The following is a 25,976-nucleotide window of genomic DNA, read 5'->3' on the forward strand; positions in this document are numbered from 1 at the left end:
GACTCGAGCGGGGACGCGCCCCTTCCGTGCGCGCAGGCGCAGTGGGGCGGGGCGGGGCGAGGGGACGGTGCGGGGGCGGGTCCGTTTCGCGTTCCGATCCCGCTCCCGGTCCCTGCGCCGCGCCCGCTCCTGTTCCCGCTCCTGATCCCGCTCCGGCCCCGCTCGCTTCCGGGGACAGCGGGCACATCATGGGCTCCCTGCGGCTCCTCRTCCCCCGCTGGTGCCGCTACTCCTCCCCCGCTCTGCTGCGGGCGCGGTGCGCAGCTCCCGGGGTTGGATCCGGGCGGGCGCCGCTCCTGCCCCGGTCCCCAGGCCAGGGCCCGCTGCCGGGCTGGAGAGCGTGCAGCTCCTCCCAGGCCTCCTGCAAACTGCCCGGCAGCGACCCGAGGGAGATCAGTGCTGCCAGCTCCACTGGAGCYGCCGAGGAGGAGAAAGATGRTGATGATGATGATGATGAAGGCGTGGAGTTCGGGACGCTGTCTGATAAATTTTCCTCTAGAAAGTATTACCACAAAACCTCAGCGCGCTTTCGGGATTTAAAGCTTCAAGAAGAAGGAGAGGAAGAACCAGAAAGAAAACCTCGACGTGGACCTAAGAACACTCCGTACTGGTACTTCCTACGGTGCAAGGCCCTCATCAAAGAGGACAAGGTTTGAGCCCAGCTCTTCTCTTGTTTTTACTARCACTGATGAAAGATGCAGCTCTGACCAGTCTCTATCACTTCATATCTTTACCGAAAGAATTAAAACAATAATTTCTTGTAGAATCGTAATAGAGCAGTTTGCTTTGGAAGGGACCTTAAAGCTCATCCAGTTCTATCCCCTGCCATGGGTAGGGACACCTTCCACTATCCCAGGTTGTTCCAAGCCTCGTCCAACCTGGCCTTGGACACTCCCAGGGATGGGGCAGCTGCAGCTTCTCTGGGCAACCTGTGCTAATGCCTCACTTCCCTCACAGTAAAAGATTTCTTCCCAATTTCTAACCTAATTCTTCCTTCTTTCAGTTTAAAGCCATCCCCCATGTCCTGTTACTACATGCCCCTGTCCAAAGTCGCTCTCCACTCTTCTTGTGAGAAACCCCACACACCTTAGGACTTGCACTACAATTTGCCCATATTTGCATATCCATTGTAGTTGATTCTTTGCTGCTTCATGATGGATCTTTCTCATCCTTGTAGCTGGCAGAGGCTCTGCAGCTGTTTGAGGTGCAGATGCTGAAGGAGGAGCGTCTCCAGCCAGAAGAAAGCAATTAYACCGTTCTCATTGGAGGCTGTGGCCGGGTTGGCTACGTGAAAAAGGCATTCAGGCTCTACAATGATGTAGGTTTAACTTGTCCCTCAAATATTTTCTAAGCTAAAACTGTTTCAAGCATTCAGCCATGTTGCTTAGTCTCCAAAATGACTTTGAGTTAGTGTTGGCACCTTCTTAGCCCAAAACTCTTRAAAACAAGTTAAAAAATTCAAGATATCTTTTTGCAAACAGCCAATTCAAATCCTTCTTCTGTCCTTTAGATGAAAAAACGAGGGTTAATCCCCACGGAGGCCACTTACACAGCCCTTTTCAACGCCTGTGCTGAGTCTCCGTGGAAGGACTCGGGGCTGCAGAGCGCYCTGAAACTGCGGCAGCAGCTGCAGAGCAAAAACGAGGAGCTGAACCTCATCACCTACCACGCCCTGCTGAAGGTCTGTGCCCTCTGCTCAGACCTCAGGATGTGCTTGGATGTACTCAAGGTAAATAGGTTGATTTTCTCATGTTGAACCTGGTCTGTGCTGTGGTTAAGGCTCTTGGAAGTTGTCACRTTGCATCGGGTTTTAGTTTAGTTTCCAGCAGAGCTAATTACAGATCATGTGTTTGTATTTCATTGATCCTTATTGTCATAGTGAAATTGTACATAGCAAACTCTAAGCTTAATTWCCTAAAAGGAGGCAGCTTTGGCTTTAAAACAGGCTGGCTGTGTCCAATACTTTTACCAGAGTTTTTGTGCAGTTCACAGATACCATGTCTCCTTTGAGAGCTCTTACAGCAGCTCTTCCCAGAAGGGCCAGTCTGGGAATAGCTGAAAGGATTGCTGATCCTGCCCCCAGATTCCATCAGGATCTGTGCAGTGTTTCAGGGCTCTCTTCTGGAGCAGTCATTCTGCTCAAACACTTGGAGATCACCCTGTGCTTTGTTACATCTAACCCCAGARGATGACAGWGGTMTTTGAGCTTCACCATGCTGGATAACTGGAAAGTTTAATGCTCTCTTTGCTCTTTTAGGAAATTGTGCAGAAGGGCCATGTCCTCACGGCTGAGACCTTCAGCTTCCTTCTCATGAGCTGCATAAAGGACAGTGAAAGTGGCTTCCGATTTGCTTTGCAGGTTTGTCCTTGTGTTCTAAGAGAGGGGGGAAAGTGCTGCTCTGTTGTAACTCATTGTTTGAACATATGGAGGGCAGCAGGGTGGTGAAATGTGATKCTTTCAGCTCCTTCTAGCACAAATTCTGAAAACTAGGCTTTGCTCAGTACTCTCATAGGCTGGTATGGCTCTGGATCGTCTCTCAGGGCTCAAAGTCACTGTCCTTGTCATGCTGTAAATTCACTCCTTCTTACACAGATCCCAGTAACAGATGTGCTTACAGGCTGATAGAATGCTCTTGTTATTGAATATTCATCTTTCCCTCTTCAGGTTTGGAAACAAATGAATAAACTGGGAATAAAGGCTGACAGCCACACCTACAACCTGATGCTGCGTGCGGCGAGAGACTGTGGGATCGGYGATCCCGCTGTGGCCTCTAAACTCCTGCTCAGTCCCCCTGAGAACTCACCTCAGCTACGGCTGCCACCTGGGAGGCAGAAGRTGAAAAATCAGAGGAAGAAGGGATCAAAGAGTGCTGCTGTACAGCTGAATGTGGAAGCTATGGAAAAACAGTTATTTCAGGAGAGTTCRGTGCAGCCCGAGGAACTGATCCAGCAACAAAACAAAGATGTGACTTGGGCTGAAGCAGAACCTGCTGCTCCTGAGAGCCCCAGCGTCACTCACAGCAGGGCTGGAGCCTTGATGAGGAGAGCCCAGAGTGAGATGGAGCAGGAACAGGCACACCCAAGCCAGAAGCTGCCTTTCTGCAAMCTTCCCAACTTGTTGGATTCCAGGATGCCTGATGCAGCTGTGGTTTCCTTGGGGACAGTGGCCACACCGTCCCATAGACTGGCTTTGATGGGGGATGTGGAGGGATTCTTGAACAAAATGAAAGAGGACAATGCAGATCCCAATATTAAAACRTTCACATTACTGGCTGAACTCGTGGAACCCCAAAGTCCCTCAGAGTCCTCCTTGCTGGCACTGCTGGATGATCATAAAGTAAAAGTGGATGCGACCTTCTTTAACACTTTAATAAGGAACAGAAGTAAACAGGGAGACCTGGAGGGAGCAAAGGTGAGAGAAAAGCCTCAGAACCAGTCCTGGCACCACCTCCTTTTCTCAGGCCTCTCTTTTGCTGAGACCCATTTCCCTGTCCACAAATAGAAACTGKGATTTCAAACTGTTTTCCCCAAAGTGGTGCTTGGGTTAATTTCTAAGTATTTATGGATTCTGTTCTAGCCACACCGAGCTCCCTGTCTGGAAAGCTACGGTGAGATTTTTTGGGAAGTGATGCCAACACTTGTATCTTGCAGAGCGTGCTGCCAGCTCTGGTGAAGAGGGGACTGTCACCTAACCTCCAGACATTTTGTAACTTGGCAATTGCCTGCCACAAACAGCAGGATGGACTGCAGCTGCTCTCGGATTTGAAGGTAATCAAAGAAAAATCCTTTGCTGCTTGGGGTCTGAGCTACAGGAAGAGGCAAAGTAAAGTATTAATGCTTTTAAAAGACCTGCTGAGGTTTTTATGGCRAGTGGTTGTGTTCTGTCTCCAAGAACATCCATCTCCAGAGTRGCTGGAGCACAGGTGGTCTGTCCTACACCTRTAYTRGCACWGCTAAAGCTGCTTCACAGGTCCCATGGTGAGAGCTGTGCTCCTTGTGTAGAAGGTGCCATTCTGCCTTTTCCTTCTGCAAGATCTGGCACTAGTCAGCAGATAAACTTGTTTAACTGTAGCATTTGTTCTTTGCAGAGRTCTGGAATAACTCCCAACAAGTACATCTACAGCACCCTCATTGCTGCAGCCGTGAGGCAGCTGGATTACAGTTACCTCACRGAGATCCTGCGGGACATGAGGAATAACCAAGTGCCTCCCAATGAAGTCATCATCCGGCAGCTGGAGTTTGCAGCACGSTACCCTCCCAAATTTGACAGGGTAAGGAGCCAGGACTGTCGGGGAGTGAAGGCATCACAAAGGACTCCAGCAAGGGAGGGGAATCATAAATATTTTCCTAAGTGTCCTTTGGGTTTGTCCGGTTTGACTGATGGTTACTGGATCGCTGTTTCTTGGGTTGCATCTTGTAGCTCCTGCAGGCTGGTACTGGAGTGAGCTCTCATGTAACAGAAACATGTTCTGTTGGATTTCTCTTTGCAGTATAAGTGCAAAAATCCATACCTGGAGAAGATCGATGGTTTCCGTGGCTACTACTACCGKTGGTTAAAATTTATGGCTGGAGAGGAGACCCCCCACCCCTGGGCCAAGTACAGGACAGCAAAGCCTGGGGGGCAGGACAGCAAGGCAGAGGCTGTGCAGGAACAGGGAACAGGATGAAGTTTCAAGTTCTTCCAGCAAAAGGAAGATGCATGTCTTGTTTCTTTAAACTGGCTTATAGTAAAGCTGCTTTGTATTTCCCCAAGCCCCAGTTCTTGCAATATTTACATAATAAAATAYTTCCTTTTGTTTTAARGAGGAGCAAATACATTTTCAGTGAATTTCTTTCAACTGCCAAGGATTAGATGTGCTGTAGTTTAGCAAACCCTGTGCACAACAAGGAAGAAGCAAAATCAGATTTAACAGGGCTTTAGCTCAGTGCTAGTTGTCTCTCTTCTCTTTTGTCACTTCAGATGTGACCTGTAAGACTCTGGACTGCTGGCCTTCCTGAAGGGATCTGTGCATTAATTCTAGCAGAGAATTCCAGTGAAATTCAGCTTCCATTTGCATGTGGTATGGGAAGAGCTCAAACTGGATATTTGGGAACTGTATTTCCTTTCCACACAGCCTTTCAAATGGACTTAGTTGAGGAAAAAAAAAAAACCGAGAACAGCTCATAATGTGCAGAGCAACCTTCAAGCAACTAGAACAAATCCAGCAGGAGAAGAGGGGCACAGGAATGTTTCACCAGAAGATCACACCACTTTCTCAGGAAGGCAAACTTTATTTTAAAACAAATGGCTACACAAAACCCTACTCCAAAACACCCCCCACTTAAGCACAGTCCAGATGATTAAGCTTTAATTGTTATACAGAAATATCCCATCACAGAAAGTGGCTGTAATTGCACTCATAGTCCATAGAGGAGGAGGAGATGTCCCTCAGAGTTCAAAAAATGAGTCTGATGGAAAAACRCTTCACCCAGAGCAGCCTCTGCATCCACAGTGAGTGCACTCAATGATTCTGCCCTGAAAAACAAACATGAGGAGGTGTTTCAGCCAAGGCACAGCCAGAGCAACAGACCTCAGGGCAGGGAAGGGCTCTGGGTGGGACACATTTCCACAGTTTGGTGTTAATTCCCATACTTTGACAGCTTTCAATGAATGCCAAAGCTGACAGGAACTTTAGAACCCACTAGACACCAACTCTACCAGCAAAGGTAGAGGAAATTACCAGGAAGAACAGCACTACCYCCTCTGCTGTACCTGAGCTGGGAGAAGTCAGCACAGGTACTGCAGTGCAGAGCACCAAGCTGGAGACTCACCACTTCCAGTTTGCTTTTGGGGACCCTGCAGATGCAGTTGGTCCCAAAGTTGGTGTCCCGAGTCTGGATGCAGCGCAGGCAGCAGAGGTTCTCGTAGCCCTGCTTCTTCCACTTGGCAATCAGGTTTTTGTCAGCATAGCCCTCCTTGATGCAGTACTCATAGAGCTCTGGGGAGGAGCAGAGACTGTCACTAGGAATTGTCACCAGGAACTGTCACAAGTCTCACTATCGGGAGTTAGCAGCTGTAGTAACCAGCAGTTAAAGCCAGGCAGCTGCCAAGCCTTCTCTCCATCCTCCTTCCCCAAAATCCTGATCCCACCAGCTCCCAGTTCAGGGGGATCCACAGGCAAACACCTCACTCACTCCAGGTTTCCCATGTCCCCAGTAAAGCCCCTGCTCGCCTCACCTCTGCTGATTGCTTTCCTCTTGTAGAAAAGATCAAAGATGTAACGTGTTTTCTGRTGGTGGATTCTGAAGATGGGCCAGAGGGACTCCACTTTCCTCTTTCCTTCGTGTGGCTCYGTCTCCGCTGGGAGGGAACACAAAACACCAGGTGACCAAGTGCTCCCTCAGCCACTTTGTAATAAACTTTAATGCATGGCAGGGATGAGACTGGGATTAATGGGAGGAGTCTGAAATGAGAGGGACCTGACCTGGAACAGCCCCTTTAGGACATAAAACCAACAGCAGTGGGATGACATGACCCACAGTGGGATGGTGGGTGACTTCATGCCCACAGCAACAACACAGACAGGAATTACCAGTTCCTTCACACACCCATGAGCTTCATTCCTAAACCATCTGTAACSAAAGCTGTGCGCCACAACCTGTGCRCATCCCAAAATTAGGGASCAGCATGGCCCAGGATCAACCTGCAGCACCACTGGTGGCACAGGCAGCATCCATCTGTATTCATGACGCAGCTTGTGAGCTTGTTTTGGGGTGCCATCCCTGAGAACATCCACTCACCTTCTCTCATCTTCTGATCCAGCTCATCCAGCGTGGGCTCGATCAGCTCCCAGCCATCCGGGGGAGGCTTCCTGCTCCTCTTCACTTTGGGCATTGCCTCGGGAACCAAGGGGGAGAAAGGAARGTGGGTGAGGGTCTGCCAGCACTCCTTCAGAATCACTGGGAAAGAAGAAAGGAAAGCAGCTGTCAGATATATTTTTTCCAAAGGTTTTGTGCCCCCTTCCTGTCTTCCACTTCAAGGATAAAAATGAGCTTTATGGAGCTCGTGAAATAGGTGAAACTTCTGTGATTACTCCACTGTCAAGTTAGTTTTTCTGCTCAGCAAAGCGCGGCAGCCGCTCCTCCCCCGAGGTGACAGCTCCGGTCAGCTCCCCGTGACACCGGGGCGAGGCCGCCCGGCCCGGCCCCGACAGCCCCACAGCGGAACCGGGGCTAGGGGGGTGAAGGGAAGCCACAGGTGGTGGTTCCGATTCCTGTCCCGATTCCAGTCCCGATCCCGGTCCCGATCCCGGCCCCTCTCCTCATCCCGGTCCCGGTCCCGGTCCCGCTCACCGCCCGCTCCCGTCGCGCCGCTGCTCCGTCACTCGGGGTCCTCTCACAGCCGCACCGCCCGTGGCTCCGCCGCCTGGGCTGCCCTGCGCGCTGCCTGCGCAAAACCCTCCCCGCCGCCCCGAGAGAGGCGCGAACCGGCGGGACAGAACCGGGCGCGTTCCCCGCTCCGCGCTGCGGGAGCACCGGGACGGGCGGCGCGGACACCGGCAGCGGCGGCGCTGAGGGCAGCCCGGCGGCGGGGCCTGCGCGTGGGGGCGGTTCCGGTTCCGGTTCCGGCGCCGCTCGGGCCGGGGGGGCCGCGCCGCCATCGCCGCGATGCCGAAAGGTGGTGGGGGCCGGGCCGGGCCGGGGGTGCCCCCGCGGGGAACGGCGATGGGGGGACACGGGGGACAGAGAGGAGGGGCTGAGGGGTGTGTGGGCAGCCCCGGCACCGGCGCGGGCTGGGCTCGTGTTCCCCCTGGCTGTGCAGATGCCGCGGGGGGCCCGTGCTCGCCGCTCTGCCCGGCCTCGGTGCAGCCTGCGGGAGCTCCTTTCCCCCTCACCGGCGGCGCAGAGCGCTCCCCGCGGCTGTGTTTGGGCTCTGGGGGGGTCTCGGGTTCTCTCTCCCCGCACCCCATTCTCGGGGGCTCTGAGGGTGCCTCGCTCCCCTCCCCGCCCCTCACAGAGGCGGGAGCGCGTTCTGTGCAGCGCCGCAGCCCCGGGCTGCCCGGACCGGGGGTACCGATCACCGATCCCTCCCCTGGACCGCGCTGGGCTCCATGTGCTCCCGCTGGAATGGGAACGGTTCCCCCGGGACAGGGCGTGGGGCTCCCGGAGCCCCGGGATGGGTACAGCCCCACCGGGGGGCACGGGGAGCTGGCGGCGATCCCSGGGGAGCGGAGCGGCCGCGCTCGGGGGGGTTCGGGGGCTCCAAACGCGGCTCCTTTGATGTGGCTGCGGCAGCGCCGCGTTTTGGGTGTTGAGGAGCGGGCACYGACTTGCTCCTGGTGTGATTCAGGAGCGGGGATGAGGCACTGCCGGGCTGTCGCGGCTCAGCAGGATCCACCCAGAACCTTCTCCACATGCACCATCTGCATAATTGGCTCTTGCAAACGCCGGTCACACACGTTAAAAACCAGCCCTGCTCATTCCTCTTCTCTGTAGTCTCTGCTTTATTTCATCAGCATTTCCCAGGCTTTAGCACCAAACCGGATTCCTTGCTTATATTTTCTTTAACTACTTCATTTTGTGTCAAGTTGTACAGTGCTGGGAGATGGGGCTGAAGCTTCACATGGTTTCTGTAAAGGCAAAGAACCGTGGTGGATTAYAACCCCATTTTTCATATTTAAATACCTTGTAAACTCAGGATTTCCTGCTCTTTATGTCATTGTACAGGTTTAAACGTTTGATTCAGACCTTTTGTTTTTGGAAGAAGAGGGGTCTTTGGTTGTTTTCCCCCTAAGTCAGTGGGAGTTGTTGGATTGGTAGAAGAAGAGTAGTTTTTGATCTCACTGTTCAATATAAAAGGGAGGGGCATTAACCAGCTACTAATAAATTTATTACAGGATTATTTCTGATTATTTTCCTTTTTTTTTTCCCCTAACACCTTGATTTAAAAAAGAAGAGATTCCATCACTATCATTCTATTCTCTTTCATTTAAATTCCTTTATTAGGCTGTTTACATCTGAAGACAGATGTGTTTGAATGTGGGCCTGCCTGGGCACCTCTGGGCTTTACTGCAGGTGAAATCTGCAGGTGATTCTATTTCAAAAATGCTTCACAAAGGTGGAAAAGAATTATCATCCCTGTTGTACAGATGGGGAAACTGAGGCACAGAGCGGGTCAGTGACAGGTGTAGAACCAGCTCCCCATGTCTGATGTGAAATTTGTCTCCCTGTGGGAGCAAAAYCCCCTCCCTGCACTGTGCTGAGCCCTCACTGGACTTCCATGGCTTCGTTCTTCCATTTGCTTCTTTTTAGGCTTTTAACGTAAAATAATTTCTCTTTAGTTGCTTCCTCCCCTTATCACCACTGTTTATTTGCAGTAATGAGGGTTTTGTGTTCCTTGGTCCTGAGCCCAGTGTGGAATTCTGGAGCAGCTGGATGAGGATGAGGAACTGCCCTGGCTGGGCTGGGAGTGCAGCAGGGGTTTGGTTATTTGGGGGTTGGTGTGTCACACATGTCACTTGTTCCATTTGGAGTGATGTCATGTCTCCCCAGGAGCATTCCAGTGCAGATCTCCTTCCAGAGGGTGTCAGTGTTCCCAGTGGGATGGCTGGGAACAGACAAACAGAAAACACCTGGCTGTGSCTGCACCAGGGCTTTCGGTTGTGTTTGTGACTTAAAAGCCCGTGAGCTTCCCCAGCTGAATTCAGGGAGAAGAATTTGGTTTCTGCTTTTCCCCAACATCTCCGGAGTCTGTAAAGCTTCACAATGGAATTTTTTAGGATCATTTATTCCACAGCTCTGTTTTTATTGAGCTAAGGGATACAGGAGTTTGTCTGTGCAGAGCCAGGGGGATTGGGCAGAAAATGTTGGATCTTTGAGGCTCACAGCCTTTACCAGCAGAATTTGGAACTTGGGGCAGTCCCAGCCACAGTGACTCCCTYTCCTCGTTCCTAGAGCTTGTGTTTATTTTTCCTCATAAAGCAGTAAAAATGGAGGCTCTTTTTAGTGCAACTCCCATTTTCATTCCCAAAGCTTTTGTCCAATTAGCTTCCTATTTTCTCCTGGCACAGTGGGAGGGGTTAAGGAGCCAAACTTGTCGGAATGTTGGCTGTAACCACAGGAACGTGCTGTGATTCCTCCTGTGCAGGAAACTGGGATCTGCTGTGGGACTGAGCACCCCTTGCCAGCCCAGGAAGGGAATTGGAGAGGCCATGAGCACAGGCAGGGAAGGGTGGTACCCATAATCCCAAATCTCTGTGCATCTCACCCAAAAATCTTGGAGCATTTCACCAAGTTTGATGTGAGATTTCRTTGTTTAGGTTTTATCAGAGCTGTTTTGGTTTGTCCTGTCCACATCAAAAATCCAGAGCATGCTGCAGGAGGAGCAGACCTTTCTGGGAGTTATCACTAAACCATGTGTTCATTTTATTRTTTTGTGCAGGTAGAAAAGGAGGCCACAAAGGCCGAGCAAGGCAGTACACGAGTCCTGAGGAGATCGATGCCCAGCTCCAAGCAGAAAAGCAAAAGGCAAGGGTATGTGTTTGCTCCTTTGTGTGCTTTCTGTTCTATTGCTGCCATGCCCAGCCTGGTTCTTCACTGTTCAGGAGCAGCTTAGCCAAGTGTTGCAGATCATTCCAGCAGTGATCACAGTGTGGATCCTGAATATCTCCAGCTGGGGAGGCTGCAGTGTCACCCAGTCTGGTTCCTGAGGCTTGGGAGACCACACAGTGCATCATTGAAGGTTAAAAAGCAAGGGAACTGATGACACAGCAGCTCTAGAGATCTTTTCTCCCCATATTTCATCATTCCAGTCTCCAGTGTCAGCTCATTTTTTATCCATGTTCTGCAGCTTGGCTATGGAGAACAAGGGCCACGTCTTGACATGTTGAAATTACTGTATTTGCCCTCTTTCTACTGTAGATTTATGGACCAGACTCCTTTGACTTCTTCCTGGACACATGATTTTCTTGTTTGCCTCTGACTTGTAGGGAGAGATAACAGAGTTTTCTGGCCTGGGGCCTTTTTTTGGGTGTGTTTCTGTGTCCCAATATTGGACTGTAACAGCTCTCCCCACTTCCACAACAATCTGAMTGGTGTCATAAAATCCAGGGCTGCATTTGGAATCTCTTTATTCCCAAATTATCACAGCTCTGGTGACACTTTAATATTTTTCTGTGACTTTCTGAAAGTGATGCCTCAGCCCAATGTACAATTCCAGCTGAGGCCTCACAGCACTGACCACAGGAGGATAATTACACCCATGTAGGAAATCCTGATGAATACCTCTGAGATGACTSTCTCAAGCCATTCTGAGCCACAGTGTTGACTCCTTTTTAATGTTTTGTCCAGCTGGAACTTGAGATCATTGTTTGGTTTTCTGCTTAGCCACATGTTCCAGCTTCATGTTGGATTTCTTCTTCCAAAGTGTAACTCTTACTGGTTTTAGTTTCTTGGTTTCAGACCAAATTTCCAAATTCTGAAACCACTTATGTGTCTCATCCTGTTTTCCAAAATAATTCCAACTCCTACCAGTGTGATGTCATTCACAAACTGTATAAGTGTTCTCTGCTTCCATGTTAATAAAAATACTGACTGGAAATGGAACAGAAAAGCAGGACCCACTTGAAACATGTGTCTTATTTCACAGCAMACCAGAGAACTTCTCTTTGAGAAGGATTTTTTTTCTGTGACAGTCCATATAACATAGTGATCGTTACATCTAACACTGATTTATTAAGGAAATCTTAAAAAAAACTTCCCACAATTAAAAAAATTACTCGCCTTACTGCTCCTTGCTCATCCACTTTGCTGGTTGCTTGATGAGGGATGTTGGCAGTGGTAAAACAAGATGATCACACCCGTATTGGTTCTTCTGATGATTTAGAAATTAATTCCCAGGCTCCTGAGTGGTGGAAGCTGTGCTAAAAAGGCTGTCATTCTTTGCATAATAATGTCCTGGTTGATGGTTGTCAATTTGCTCTTCTTTAGTTGTTATTTATCCAGACCTAGGATGGGATSCAGCTCTATGCTTCATCTGTGTTGTTTCCAGTCCCTGAGATATTGTGCACTGAAAACCTAGGCCAAAATTCTCCTGGAGAGTTTTCATTTGGGGAGAGTAAAGTGCCAGTTGTGTCTTTTACAGTCATTTTCATGTTAGAGGGAACAGCAGAGGTATTTGGAGGATGAGTTTCTGTCACAGCCAGACCCCCTTGGTGGCACAAGGGCCCCAGCAGGAACACCAGTGCTCAGAGCTGTCTCTCATCACTCAAAAAAAGAGTTGGATTTGGGATTTTTAGTGATTTACATTTCCTCTTATCTCCTCTAATTTTGTAGGAAGAGGAGGAACAAGAAGAAGGAGGCGAAGGAGCAACAGGGGACCCCAAAAAGGAGAAGAAATCTTTAGATTCAGATGAGAGTGATGAAGATGATGAGGATTATCAGGTACTAGTATTTAATGCACCTAATTCTTGGGCCAGGGGTGAGATGCACAATCCASATTCTCAGTAGAGCCACCTAGAGTGCATTTTTTAGTCGAACTATTTTTAGAAGCCTATAACTCCTCACCTGACAGCATTTTGCACCCAGAATATCTATTGTGTATATTTACAAATGAAAAACAAAGGCAACAAGATTTTTTAAAAGACTTAAGGTGTCTTGGTTCATAAATGGTTTTTCTGGCTGCTGGTACAATCTGGATTTGTGCTTTTGGGGTGCCTTGTAGGGTTTTTGGAGAGCTCTGGTACCACCAGTGCTGGGTGTGAGAGTTCCTTAACCTCCCTCTCGTTCTTRACCTGCAGCAAAAACGCAAAGGAGTGGAGGGGTTGATAGACATAGAGAACCCCAACCGTGTCATTCAGACAACCAAAAAAGTCACTCAGCTGGACCTGGATGGACCCAAGGAGCTCTCACGACGAGAGAGGTGAGTGTGTCCTGCTGCATCTCTGTTGGCAGGGAGGTGTTTCCCTGCTCTGTGTCGATGTTTTAGGGAGGCCCTTACAGTGTGTTGCTGTCTAAAGCAGGCACTGAACACCAGCAAAGTCAAAAAAGTGGTTCCTTAGGAACTTCCTAGGAGTTTTCTGTTTTCTGGGAGCAGCTGTGGCCATCCTGGAGCCAGGCAGCCTGAGAGAAAGGGGTTGAGGCCATTCCTTTGCTGAAGACTTTATGGCAAAAGTCRTATCTAACTGAAATCATACTGCTGTTAAAGGGATTTAGGCAATTCCTTTCCTGAAGATTTTTTATGCCAAAAGTCAGAACAGAAATCCTTTAACGAGAGGTACCTTGGATCCACTTTAGTCTCACTGCAGAAGGTACCCTGRTGACAGGTAGCAGTTGCCCAGATTTCACGGTGAAATTTTGTCTGAGCAGATGAAGAAGTTGAAAACCAAAGTTTAATCTTGGTGAGGTTTGGAAGGGAAGATTTAAGCTTTTTTACATGGCATAGATTGATTTAGCAGAAGGACACCTTTGAGGGTAAGCCTGGGAGGAACATGTCACAGTTCTTGTGGTGTGGGGCTAATTCATTTGACCTTGTGTGTCCATGTCCTTATTTAGCTGAAGGAAGGTAGAAATAATCTCTCACCTCACCCTCACCCCTGTTCAAACCCTGCAAATAGACAAAACCTGTGCTTGAAGACTGCTGAAGGACCCCCAGTTTTGGGGTTTTCCTGGTTGGAAAGCCTCCCTCTGCCTGTTCCCATGTTCTTGCCTGGCTGCTCTGGTGACTGGTGTGTTTCSCTTGAGCAGAGAGGAAATAGAGAAGCAAAAGGCAAAAGAAAGATACATGAAAATGCATCTAGCTGGGAAAACAGAGCAAGCCAAGGCAGACCTTGCCCGACTAGCCATCATTCGGAAGCAAAGGGAAGAAGCTGCCAGAAAGAAAGAAGAAGAAAGAAAAGGTTAGAGAATAATTAATCATATTCTGCTRCCTCTCCATGCCCTGACTGTAGTCACAATTCCTCGTGCCACATCCCTCCTCGAGCCTGGGTGGTGTTGCTGAGTGTGATCAGCTCTCCTCAGCCAAACCAGGCTCAGCTGTTTCATAAAGTTCTTGCTTTATAAAGCTCTTGGACACTGGGGCAGGGAAAGAGAGAAGGGAATTGCCCTTGATATCCATCTTGTCCTCCACCTTCCAGGCAAGGGGAGYTGTGCCTCTTACCTCTGGGAGATTGGTGGGAAGGGTGGGATTCTCTCCATCCCCCGACTAGCAGGATTTTGACCCCTGGGGCTGCCAATCCACCCCCAGTCCCTGATCTGCACCATGAAATGATGAAACTCTTGTTTTCCTCCCCAGCAAAAGACGAAGCGGCCATGGCAGGTAAAAGACTGCAGTCACTATCCCTTAACAAGTAAGCACAGGCCATGCAAGAGGAGGAAACGCCAGGGAACTGTGCCTGGTCCTGCCAGGAGCTCTGCCGTGTCGCCTTCCATCGATGCCACGCAGGGCATCCTGCAGCATCGACCTCACCTCCACCTCCAAGAGACACTGACGATGTGTTTGTCCTCATCCTGGCACAGATTTCCATTTGGGGTTAGGGGCAGCTGCTCTCTGCAGTGCAGAGCTGTGCTGGACAGCAATTCCCTGTAACAGTTCGGAAACATGAATGTTTTTGCTGTTTTTAGGATCAAGAACTCGTAGACGGTGGGGGGATGGGGCAGGGTGGGAGGGAGCTGTGTGGGAGGGGAGGTGCTTCAAATACTAGATTGCAAGAAAATAGATTGTGGGGTCGTTGTGGGGTGGGGCATGGGGTGGGGAACTGACTTGGTATGAAATCTCAAAGGATAATGTAACTGAGGAATCCAGTTGGCAAAGAGCCCATCATATTTTGCTGCAGGGTGTTGCAGTATAAGCTGGGAGCCTGACTTCATGGACATCTGGAGTGCCGTTCCTTCCCGGATTCATCCCTCCTTTCTTGCAGCCAGTCTCCCCTTTTCCCTCCTCTTCATTTTCTTTTTCTCCTCCTTATTAGGGATAGTGCCAGTTTTTAACCACATCATCCTTTGTTTAAAGGAGAAAARCAAACAACATTTATTGTGTCAGATCCAGATGGAAAAAAAACAAAAACAAAACTAAAAAAAAACTTGATCAAGTTAAAAAACCACCAAGAGAACTTGTATATTTGGCTGATTAAACTGTAAGTTATCAGAGCTGCTGTGGCCTCGTGTGTGTGGGAAGGGCACAGCTGCAGTTGGGGGCTGCTGCTTGTGCCATGGAGTTGGGCTCTGGTTCAGGAGCTGGGTCAGCACACGCAGCCTGAGGGGGAAAAGCTTTTCCTGCTCTTTCTGATGGATGTCTTGCACAATCTGTTTACCACGGTGGAGGGAACAATTACCCTGAGGCCGCTGTCTGGCCTGGTCCCCGTGTCAGAAGGGCAGTCACCGCACTGTCACCCCTCTGTARTGTCCCTGGAGGGTGATGCTCCAGCCTGCTGTGCCCCAGGGGAGCTGGGAGTCCTGCTGCCAGCCTGGTCAGGGACACCCCTGCTTCCCAGACTCGCTCCCCAAAGGCTGGAGGAGATCCAGCCCCAGGGTTTGGAGCACTGGAGGTCACTGGGACAGGGGCACAGCTGTAGAGATGAAGGATGACAACTGGGATTTGTTCTGTGTCACCCCATCCATCCCTGCCTGGCTGCAGGGACTTGGGCACGAGGGTGTGACAGGATTGTACCACAGGGAATGTCACCATGAGCTGCTGGCTCAARCCACTGCTCAGACCAAGCCAGGATTTGGATGGGAAATGCCCTCAGAGAGGTCTGGAAAAGGAGTGAGTGCTACCAGGAGAGGTGGCTGTGTTGTCAGCTCTGAGAGGGAAGGGCTGACAGGGCAGGGACAGCCTGCCTTGGGACATTGGGGTGATCTTGGAGCACAGGAAGGTGGATGGGGCAGGACAGGGGGAGTTTTTGGGCTGATGCTTGGGATGGAATGGGGCAGGAGGCACAGGGGGTGAGGGTTGAGGTTTGTGAGCACACGGAAATGGGAGAAAAATCTCCCACTAACACACACATCCCACTAACTGAGGGCAGGACCAGAACTCAGATGTCACTGTCCCTCTGCCAACCCGTGCTCCCTTCCCGGGCCGTGGGTGGTGCTGGGGCTCTGTTCCTCTGATCACAGGCTGCAAAGGGACAGTATTAGTTCAGCAGCCCAAGGTCTCTGAGCTGGCTCCAGGTTTGGGAATTGCCCTCCTGACAGGACTTTACCAGGGGAACTCAGGGAATGGGAAACCTCTGCTCCCTGCCACTTCCATCCTCTCCCTTTTCCCTAACACCAATCCTCTTGAAAATGGTGCTGAAGCAGAGAACAGAGAAGTGACATTCTCCTTGTCCCCAAAATCCCAATTCACCCTCAGCACTGATTGGAGATGGTGAGATGTGGCACAGCACCGTGATCTGCCCTGATCACACTTGAGTTCACACTGAACTTGTTCTTTAAAAGTGCAAAAAAAAAGTTTCAATTTATCCAGGAAATCCTTACTTTATTTGCTTTTTCTCCAAGCAATGTATGACCAGCATCGGGAAGGATGGTAACAAAAATAGTAAGAAAAATGTTTTTTTCTTTGTCTGGGAGCAGCCACCAGGGCTGGCTGGCAGCGGGGACAGGCACTGGTGGCATCATGTGGCACAGGGGGGTGGCAGGGGGTAGCAGGCAGGGGGCACARCAGGGGCAGCTGGAAGCTGGGGTGCCCTCCTGGATGGTTCCTTCATTTGATCTTGAGATCTTTCAGCGCCGACTCCAGGCTCTGAAATTAAACACGAGGGTGTTCATCAGCTCCTTTTTCCCAGAGAAACTGGAGGTGACTGGGGAGAAACTGGGAGGGAAGGTGGTTCCAGGCTGGGTACTCCCAGTCAGGGCAGGGTCCACGGGGRTTCCTTACCTTGACATCCCAGATGCTCATGCCACCATCCATCCCCGTGGTGCAGAACTGGGAGCACTTGTCCTTCCCGCCCGTCAGCACCGAGATTTGGCTGTGGGTGCAGAGAGGGAGTGGGAATCAGCCCTGGGGCCCTGCTGAGCCCTTGGAGCCAGGGGTAGGAGTGGGGCTGGACCCCTTCTCCAGAAAGGCTCTGGGGATACCCAGGGATGCTTGAGGATACCCAGGGGATGTTCAGGGATGTTCCTGGGCTGGACAGCAGCACACCCAGGGGATGTTCAGGGATCATCACTCCCAGGGTGACCCCAAGCCTGTCCATCCCCAGCCTCCCCCAGCCCACACCTGATGCTGTTCTTGTGCAGGGTGTCCAGGCTGGCGTTGGCCGTGTCCGAGCTCGCTTTCTTGTCCAGGTTCTGGAAGCGCTCGCGGGCRGTGAGGCCGCGCTGGGAGCTCTGCTTGGGGACATCGAGCTTCCCCCCGAAGGTCAGGGTGCCCTGGCTCTCCTCGTAGGTGAACAGCATCGGGCAGCAGTCGTGGCCCTGGGGAACAGCCCCGCCCTGCTCAGCACCCTCCAGCCGGCTGCAGCCACAGCCCCCAGCCCCGTCCCTGCCGCACTCACCGCGGCCACCAGGCTGTTCTCGGTGATGAAGGTGACAGCGAGCAGGGGCAGGGTCTCAGTGCACAGGGAGGCGACGCTGCAAGGGGAGAGCRACGAGCTGAGCTCCAGCCTCGAGCCTGAGCCTGGCACAGCTCAGCACGGGGGTGGGAGCCACAAGGTGAGACAACAACTCCTCCCGCTGTGGTGCTCTGGGGACACTCCAGAGATGTCTCAGCTCCTGGGGCTGACCCCTCTATGTCCCACATCCATGTACAGGGATGCTCAGGGATAGTCAGGGCTGCTCCAGGGATGCTTAGGAATGCTCAGGGATGCTCTGGGATGCTCTAGGGCTATCCCAGCTCCTGGGGCTGAACCCTTCCATCTCCCCCACCCCCATGCAGGGATGCTCCGAGATTGCTCTTGGCCCAACCCAGCCCAGATACCTCCAACCCTGTGTTGGTTTGGGGGTCAAACCACCCCAGCACGGCCCCCCCAGCCCCCTCCTGTCCCCAGCCCTGCTTACGCCATCTTCTTGCCGGCGTCRGCGAGGCACAGGGTGCTGTCGTGGCTCACCCAGGCCACACGGGAGCCRCTGGCCGAGAAGCAGATGCTGTGCACCCACCCACAGCTGCTGCTCGACTCRAACATCAGCTCCCCAAAGGGCATCTTGGAGCCCCAGGGAGTGGGGCTGGGCCGCTCCTCCACCTCTTTGATGTAGGCTGAGAAGATCCTGGCAGGGGGAGAGCCTTGGCTTGTCATGTGTCCCTGGACACAGGACCTGTGCTGCTTTCACCCCTGCCCCTTGGCCTCAGCTGCGTGACTCAATGTCCCTGGCAGAGCCCGTGGGGTGTCCCCCTGCCTCCCATGGGTGCTGTGTCCCTGGGATGGCCCCCAGACCCCCCTGCATCTCCCCTGTGCTCCATTCCCTGCTCCAATCAGCACCTCAAGGGTAAAGCCTTGGGGGCTCCTCCACCTCAGGCCCCCCCAGTCACCCACTCCCCTCCTCACCTGCACTTGAAGTCGCAGGAGCCGGCGGCCAGGAGGACGTTGTTGGGGTGCCAGTCCAGGCTGAGCACCGTYGAGCGGATGGGCTTCTTGATGTGTTTGCAAACCCACCTGTGTGGAGAGGGGGTGGCAGCAGAGGGGCAGCAGCACCACCCCCAGAGCCCCCCTGGGCGTTTGGGGGGGCTGCCTGAGGGTGATCAGGGCTCCAAGGACCCCAGGAGCTGCCCTGGGCCACCATCCTGCACGATCACCTTGGGCATGGGCAGCCCATTGCTCCATCTTCCTGTCTCCAACTCCAGCTCCTCCAGTCTCCCATCTCCCAATCCAACTCCCATCCATCCCTCTATTCATCCATCCCAAATCCATCCCAAATCCATTCATCCATCCATCCCATCTATCCATCCATCCACGCCTGTCCATCCATCCATCCATCCATCCCAAATCCATCCTAAATCCAACCCAAATGCATCCCAAATCCATCCATCCATCCCACCCTCCTTTCCCCCCAGGACAGACCCACTGAGGCAGTACCAGACCCTCACCAGTCGTTCTCCTGCTCGAAGTAGCAGATGGAGATGAGGCGGGAGCCGCTGCCCACGGCGAATTTGTTCTCCTTGGGTGACCACTTGACGCAGCGGGCGGCGCGGTTGATGCGCAGGATGACCAGCGTGGGCTTCCACACGTTKCCCTTCAGGGTCCACACGTAGGCGTTGCGGTCGGTGCCACAGGTCACCAGCCGGTTGCTCTCAGGGGCCCAGTCAATGCCTGGAGGGCAGAGGGGGGTGATGGTGGCCCAGGGAGTCACAGGAATGGGGAGGGGGATGTGGCACTCAGGGCTGGGGTGTGTCTGAAGGTGCGGTGGTTCTGGGTGGTCTCTGCCCCACAACTTCCCTTCCCATTCCTCCTACCTCAAAGCATTCCATGCCAACCCATCCCATCCCTTCTCTCCCATCTGTCCATCTATCCCTCCATCCATTCCTCCATCCCTGATCCATCCATCCATCCATCCATCCATCCATCCATCTCATTCTATCCCACCCCATCCCGTCCCTTCCCATCCATCCCATATCATTCCCAACCCCTCCATATCCCTCATATCCCTTCCCATCCCTCCCTCCACCTCACCCCTCTCCATCTCTCCCATCCCATCCCTTCCTGGACACAAACTGCTCCGTTCCCCTCCACAAACCCCACACAGAACCTGCCACAAGCACGGCTGGGAGCAGGCCACTCGTCCCTGTCACGCCCCACTCATGTCCCTGTCTCCTCTGCCAGCCAGGGCTCACCTGTCACCTGCCCGTTGTGCTCCTTCAGCTCATGGACTTTGCTCCACCTGGCCCCGTCCTTGCGGTAGATGTGAACCTCATGGTTGTTGGGGCACAGGGCAATCTCTGGGGGTGACAGTGGCCATGGCAAAGCCCTTCCCTGGGTTGTGGGCTCCGCAGGGCCAGCCAGCATCCACCCACCCCTTCCTGGGCTCCAGGACCCCACTGAGCCCMAACTGCCTCTGGGGGGGTCCCTTTAAGCCCCCAGCCCTGATCCCACATTGCCCTGACACTGCAAWTTGTCCCTCTGGAATGGGAGAAGCCTGGACCCCACAGTGCAGTGGGGGCTTCCCTGGAGCGTGATCCCATGGGGCTGGTGGGATGGGATGGGATGAAAGGGGATGGCTGCGGGGGCACAGCTCCCAAATCCAGCCCCATCCCGCCCCGCCTGCTCCGGCCGCAGCACAGAAAGCCCTTTTTGTTCTCCGGCGTCCCCCGGGCCCTGGTCGGGAAATGCCATCGGCCGTGAATCACCCGGCTCTGCTCCGTGTCCGTCCCTCCCCTGCCGGTGCCCCGGGGCCGGGCTGTGCTCACCCCGCTGTGCCAGGCTCTGTCCCGCCAGCAGCACCAGGGGACAGAGGGGACACATGCTGCCACCACCCCAAATGTTCCCCAAAGCCAGCCCTATCCCAGCTCTGCCCTGTCCYGGGGTTTTGGCATCGCCYRGGGATGGGGCTGGGTTTTGGCATCRCCCCCACAGGGATGTTCAGCCAGGACASTCCGTGCTTTGGGATGTCCTTGAGGATTTCGGGCTGCCCCAGCCGTACTCACGGGTGCGGTCTTTGTTCCAGGCGTGGCAGCTGATGGGCTCCAGCAGGAAGCTGTGGTAGGCCATGGCTCACAGGCTGGGGACAGGGAGAGCCCCCCAGGCTGTCAGGACATGCTGCTCCAGCCCCAGGGACAAGATCCCACTCCCAGCCCCACCGAGTGACCCTTCCCACCAGGATTAACTCCTGTGTTGCAGCCACCTGCATTCTCCTCTGCTGGGGAGAGGGTTTCCCTGAGGATTTCCAAGCTCAAGAGCTGCCCATTTCCAGGAATTTCTAAACCTTGCTGCCATCCTGGCTGCAGCTTGGTGGGCATGAGCTGGCTGGGCACATGGGGACCCTGGTGCCAGCAGCCCCATGGACATCCCTGGGGTCCAAGAAGGGGCAACACCTCCTCTCTCCACCCCAACAGGGCCAAACCCACTTGCTCCTTCCACACCTCTCATTGAGGCTGAGACAAAATACATTGGAGGCATCTCCATCCCATCCCATCCCATCCCATCCCATCCCATCCCATCCCATCCCATCCCCATCCCATCCCATCCCCATCCCATCCCATCCCCATCCCGACTCACGAGTCCCCAGCCCCAGGGACCAATCCCTTCTCATAGCTGATCTCCCACCATTCCTGCTCTCCCCAGCTGCTCCGGTGTCACAGGATGGAGCAGTTTGCCCCAAAGCCCCCTCCAGRTGCCACGGGAAGGGCTCCAAGCAGAACACAGGGATGGAGGGAAACACCTCACCAGGGCGTGGCAGACGGGGATTACTCACAGCCYGCTCTCGGCTATTTTGGGAACTCCCTGAACACGTCCCGTTTTCTTTGGCAGCTCAAAAAGTTACAGGGGAAGGGAAAAAGTCCCTCCTAGCAAAGCTCCATCCCTAGGCTGGGGAAAAGAAAATCCTCAGAGCTYCATCACTGCCTTCTGCACGTGGGGAAATGGCAGTGCTGCTGCAGGGCACAAGCCCTGCTGTCACACACCCGTGGCCAAGGACAGAGGGATGCAGCCCAGGAAGRTACAAAGCTGCTGCCAGCACGAGCCCAGCACCACGAGAGATGGACAAAATCATCAGCGACAGGGACACTGCTGTCGRCATTGCAAAAAATCAGGAGAGCAAAAATGTGTGAAAAAGGGATTTGGCTGAAATGGGCGCCGGGCTGCAAGGGCTCCCTGGAGGAGGGATGACAGGCCGGACACGCCGAGGCGCTTTCCAGCCACGCCTTTTCATTTTCCAGGCGGTTTGGATGCTCAGAAGCATTAACCCTGAATCCTGGGGATCCTGCTGCTCCCTTGCTGAGTGTCACCCCGAAGGGATGAGTTCAGCTGCCGTGCCACGGGCGGAAACCGCCGCCAGCCGGGGGAAGGAGCGAGAGCTGCGAGGGCCTCGGCCGCTCCCTGCAGCGGCTGGGTGGTGTTTTGGGGTTTCATTTCCCCCACAGCCCCTTTGCCACCAGTTCCCTGCTGGTGCCTCGCTGGCTGAGTGCTGCTCTCTCYCTGGAGCGACCCACGGGGCTCGGCAGCCCCTTCCCCAGCTGGGAGGAGCAGCAGAGGAGCTGTGGTTACCCCCACACACACAACGCGGCGGCTCTTGAGGGAGGAAAACGGGAATTTTCCGAAGGCCAGACAGGGCGGGACTGGGAGCTGGAGCAGCTCCGTTATCTCCGCGGCCAGTCCGAGCGGTTCGGAAACATCCTCGGAGGAGATAACCAAACCTTGGCAGAGCCGAGCGCCGGGGGCTCCTCCCAGTCCCGGGAGGAAACCACACACCAGAGGAGCTGGAGTTGGGGTTCCATGAGCCTGGCGGGGTGGCTGGGTTTGCACCCAGCGAGGATCCCACTGCGAGCTGGGACCCCGTGAAACTCTCRCCGGATGCTGTGGTGGACCCCCGACCACCGAGACCCCGGCACCGACCCCCGGGAGCCCCGCTGCTCCCTGCGGCAGCTCAGGGTGTCACCCCCCGCTCCTGCCAGCCTGCTTGGGGACACCCGTCCCCGGTCCCCAGTGTTGTGGGGGGTACCCCATGAGCCAGTCTGGCTCGGGGGGACACCCCCGTCCCGGAGCAGACGGAGGAAGGCTCTGAGCCTCCTCTTCCTCGAGCCGGGCAGAGCGGGAAGCAGCTGATTGCCGAGGAGGTGAGGACAGATTGTGGCAGCTCCGGCTCTACCGGCACCGACCCCGACGGGACCCCCAGAGGAGGGCTCCTTCCACCCCCCACAGCTGTCAGACAGCCGACAGAAAAAACCCTCGAACTTGCTGCCAAAGCTGTGAGAAAACCCCAAAACATCCGAAACGCAGCTACAGAGAAACCCACAAGGGGCAAGGGGTGCCTGCACCCCCCTGGCCCCAGCCCGGGGGGACCCCCAAACCGCGGAGCAGGGTGTGAGCACCAGCAGCGGTGACAGCCCCAGGGGACAGCCCCGGGTCCTGGCAGGGGTGGCAGAGCTGTCTGCCCGTCCTTACCTTGCGGGGCAGCGCGGGCAGGGCGGGCTGGGCTCGGTTCCCGGCCGGCGGGGCTCGTTCATGGACTCTGGGCAGTCGACACGAACGGAGCCCGGAGCGAGCGGCGGGAGCTGTGCCTGCCCCGCCGAGGCAGCCCGACTTCCCTTTTCCTCTCCGAGAAATGCAACCACTTCCTTACGTGGGCGTTGGGGGAGCGCAAAGCAGCTCTGCGGCCGCCCTGCCCCTGTGCCTGCGGGCCAGGCCGCTCCAGCATCGCCGCACATGGACGGGCCCGGCCCCGGGGTGCTCCCGGCCGCTCGCTGCCATGGGGGCGACTCCATGGGTGCTCCAGGGAAGGACACAGCCGGGAGAACAGAAGGGAAGGAGCCCCGTTCTCCCTCTGGCAGCGGGAGTGTTGTTCACCCCCGGTCCCCGATGCGTTTCGAAGGGATGGGGACTCCCCCACGCCAGTGCTGCTCGCCATCGGGGAACAGCCTGGAGCCCACCCGGGGCTCGCCGCCCGTCGGCATCGCCTCCCAGCACCGGGGAGATCCGCAGGACCCCGGGGAGATCCGCAGGACCCCGCGGAGCCCGGATCCCACCGCCCTCGGCAGCAGCTGCTGCTGGTTCCTGCATCCCGCAGAGCGCAGTGGGACCCGATCCCTGGCAGGCTGCGGCCACCGTGCCTGTACCCCACGCACCAGACATCCACCYCTCTGGTTTATTCACCTCCTGCTTCAGAGCAACTGATTTTTATCCCATTCCCGCCCAGAACACGCACCCCTTCCTTTCCCAAACARGGAATACACTCACCCTTCTCTCCCCAAGCGATGTCACAGAACGGGGACAGCAGCACGCTGGGGTCCCGTGTAGGGAGGGCAGGATCTCGTCTCAGCTGCAGGATTTGGATACAATAACCTGATATCCAGGGATACAATAACCTGGTTCTGGCTGAGCTGCAGGATCGATCCCCACGTGTGGGTGAGATGTAGGTAAAGGGGGGCCAGAGCAGGCTCCTGGTCCTCACCCATAGTTGCGTTTCCTCTCACATGTGATCCCTCCAGACACAGGGACATCCTGAGATGTCCCCAGACGGTGGTGGCTCTGTCATTCATGTGGGATGGGAGGACACAGGACAGACCACCCTCCTCTGCTCACATTTTCACATCTTTCCCTCCCAGGCATGGATGGGAATGAACTGTGGATCAGTTTTAACTTCTGCAGGAGGATTTGGGGTAAAGGAAGGAGGAGAACAGCGTGATCCCTGTTCCTCATCGCTCCCATCTCCAGACTGGTCCTGAGCCTGTGCAAAGGAGTGCCAGGAGCTGCCTCTCCCGATTCTGAACACTGCTCAAGGCTCTCCAAGGCTCCACAGCCTCGCAGGGAAAATCTGGCATTGTGGAGGTCAGGGACAGAGGCTCAGCCCTGCTGGGCCTCAGGCAGACCCGGTTCATGTTTGCCCAAACCCTTTTCCCACATTTGCTCGCGTTTCTGAAGTGGGAAGATCCTCCTGCCCCCACAGCACATCATGTCCTCAAAAAGCCTGTAGAGGAACTGTCCCACTGCACAGGACTGGGGACACAGGGACTTCTGGTGGGGTTTTCTCAAGAAATTGCAAAGCCACTTGCTCCTTCCATACTTGGGAGATACAAGGAAACCAGAAGGAACTGGAAAACCAGTGAATTYTGTGCTGGCAGCAGGCACTGCACTGAGAAGGATCCAGCTCTGGGATGGAGAACAGTGGCTGCTGCTCTGAGAGCTGATCTTCCACCCTCCCCTTGCAGCCCCCCCCCCGAGCTGAGAAACGAGCTGTGAAGCAACTCTGGTTCCAGAGGAAGTGGTAAATTTAGTCATTGAGGGTTTTTTAAAGACACTTCTGCATTTTCAGCAGAAATGACAATTTTAAGCTTTGTAAAGCAATGTCATGAGCCAGCTAATCCCTAAGAGCACAGCAAGGCAGCAACACAGGGAGGAGGAACTACACCCTGTGARTAAAATAAATTATGTGCAAATGCCTCTGTGAACTCCTGAGCCTAAGAGCTGAAATGCAAAAGGTACCTGGAGACAAAGGATCATCAGAAGCCACGCTGACACCACTGGTGGGTGCTTCATTTGCCCACCAGCTGTTATAAATACAGGATTTTACAGCCTGAGYGCTCAGCTCTAAAGGACACAGAACCCCAAAATCACTGAGGCTGGAAAAGACCTCCAAGTTCACCAAGTCCARCCTGTGASTGATCATCACCTTGTCAACCAGCTCAGRGCACTGAGTGCCACATCCACTGYTCCTTGAACACCTCCAGGGATGGTGATTCCCAAAACTTGCAGCTTCACAGATTTACAAAGTGATTTGCTTTTGTCTTCCCCAGACGAGGCTCAGCAGATTTTTGCCTCACTTTCCACACGAGGTTTCCATCCTGTCCCCTGGGCACTGCCCTGGAAGCAGGCTTGGGACCAATCCCAAAAGGCAACTACAAATAATTCTGGTCATTCATCTTTGGAAAACTGTGACCCACTGAGCCAACAATAAAAATTAATGTGCTGTTATTATGAATTAAATGCAAGGCAGACAGAATTAAAAACAGTAGGATAAAATCATTTGTCCTCCAAAATCATCACCTCAAAGGAACAATTCCCCTGGAAGAAACTCATCTGAATCTTCACATCCAGATCATCAGAAGTCCAGGTCTTCATCTATCAACTCTGAGAACCTTTCAGTTAAGATGAACTTTTCCTGTTTAAAGGCCATAAAATATCAGTGCAGGGTTTCCCCACTGTGTCTCTCCCTCCCAGTTAATTCCTTTAACATCCCTTTTTTAATCACTGCCAATGAGCATCAAAACAAAGAATCAGTTTTTCTCTTTTTTATTATTATTATTATTATTTCTAGCAGACAATTTACATAAAATTCCCCTTTTAAGTTAGTGATTCATAACTTCCTGCAATAAACTACTTAAGGAGCAGCTTTGGTAAAGAATGGAATGAAACAACCAACCA

General features: G+C 53.6%; 4 protein-coding genes across 5 annotated transcripts; 2 read left to right on the forward strand and 2 right to left on the reverse strand.

The window, feature by feature from the left end:
• The first annotated feature begins 141 nt into the window (after window positions 1–141).
• PTCD1 (pentatricopeptide repeat domain 1) lies at window positions 142–4,804 on the forward strand. Its single transcript, XM_057369790.1, has 8 exons — window positions 142–650; window positions 1,178–1,318; window positions 1,511–1,729; window positions 2,258–2,359; window positions 2,666–3,412; window positions 3,652–3,768; window positions 4,089–4,271; window positions 4,491–4,804. The coding sequence occupies exons 1-8, from the start codon at window positions 189–191 to the stop codon at window positions 4,665–4,667; spliced, it is 2,148 nt and encodes a 715-aa protein (XP_057225773.1). The 5' UTR covers window positions 142–188; the 3' UTR covers window positions 4,668–4,804.
• A 440-nt stretch (window positions 4,805–5,244) lies between these two features.
• Window positions 5,245–6,939, reverse strand: BUD31 (BUD31 homolog). Its single transcript, XM_057369795.1, has 4 exons — window positions 6,781–6,939; window positions 6,218–6,340; window positions 5,812–5,978; window positions 5,245–5,515 (listed from the first exon to the last, which is right to left on the reverse strand). The coding sequence occupies exons 1-4, from the start codon at window positions 6,872–6,874 to the stop codon at window positions 5,465–5,467; spliced, it is 435 nt and encodes a 144-aa protein (XP_057225778.1). The 5' UTR covers window positions 6,875–6,939; the 3' UTR covers window positions 5,245–5,464.
• Window positions 6,940–7,576: 637 nt separating this feature from the next.
• On the forward strand, window positions 7,577–15,123 carry PDAP1 (PDGFA associated protein 1). Its single transcript, XM_057369794.1, has 6 exons — window positions 7,577–7,657; window positions 10,421–10,512; window positions 12,313–12,420; window positions 12,777–12,898; window positions 13,723–13,874; window positions 14,270–15,123. Exons 1-6 carry the CDS (start codon window positions 7,648–7,650, stop codon window positions 14,326–14,328), a joined length of 543 nt encoding a protein of 180 aa, XP_057225777.1. The 5' UTR covers window positions 7,577–7,647; the 3' UTR covers window positions 14,329–15,123.
• A 1,306-nt stretch (window positions 15,124–16,429) lies between these two features.
• Window positions 16,430–23,171, reverse strand: ARPC1B (actin related protein 2/3 complex subunit 1B). 2 transcript variants are annotated; one of them, XM_057369797.1, is made up of 11 exons: window positions 23,001–23,171; window positions 21,313–21,425; window positions 20,546–20,619; window positions 19,736–19,840; window positions 18,992–19,214; window positions 18,453–18,560; window positions 17,968–18,174; window positions 17,466–17,541; window positions 17,189–17,385; window positions 16,850–16,940; window positions 16,430–16,714 (listed from the first exon to the last, which is right to left on the reverse strand). In XM_057369797.1, the coding sequence occupies exons 3-11, from the start codon at window positions 20,607–20,609 to the stop codon at window positions 16,676–16,678; spliced, it is 1,110 nt and encodes a 369-aa protein (XP_057225780.1). In that variant the 5' UTR covers window positions 20,610–20,619; window positions 21,313–21,425; window positions 23,001–23,171; the 3' UTR covers window positions 16,430–16,675. The 2 variants fall into 2 exon arrangements, with proteins under 2 accessions (XP_057225780.1, XP_057225779.1); XM_057369796.1 differs by lacking the exon at window positions 21,313–21,425.
• Window positions 23,172–25,976: the final 2,805 nt, after the last annotated feature.

Source organism: Malurus melanocephalus, unplaced genomic scaffold (genome assembly GCF_030028575.1).
Source record: "Malurus melanocephalus ecotype Western Australia unplaced genomic scaffold, MMel_1.1 scaffold_115, whole genome shotgun sequence".
Taxonomy (NCBI): domain Eukaryota; kingdom Metazoa; phylum Chordata; class Aves; order Passeriformes; family Maluridae; genus Malurus; species Malurus melanocephalus.

Excerpts from the sequence above, each read along its gene's own strand:
- PDAP1 (XM_057369794.1), top strand. Across the intron at positions 10,513-12,312 it reads CAGAAAAGCAAAAGGCAAGG|GAAGAGGAGGAACAAGAAGA; the intron begins GTATGTGTTTGC and ends CTAATTTTGTAG. Across the intron at positions 13,875-14,269 it reads GAAAGAAGAAGAAAGAAAAG|CAAAAGACGAAGCGGCCATG; the intron begins GTTAGAGAATAA and ends TTTCCTCCCCAG.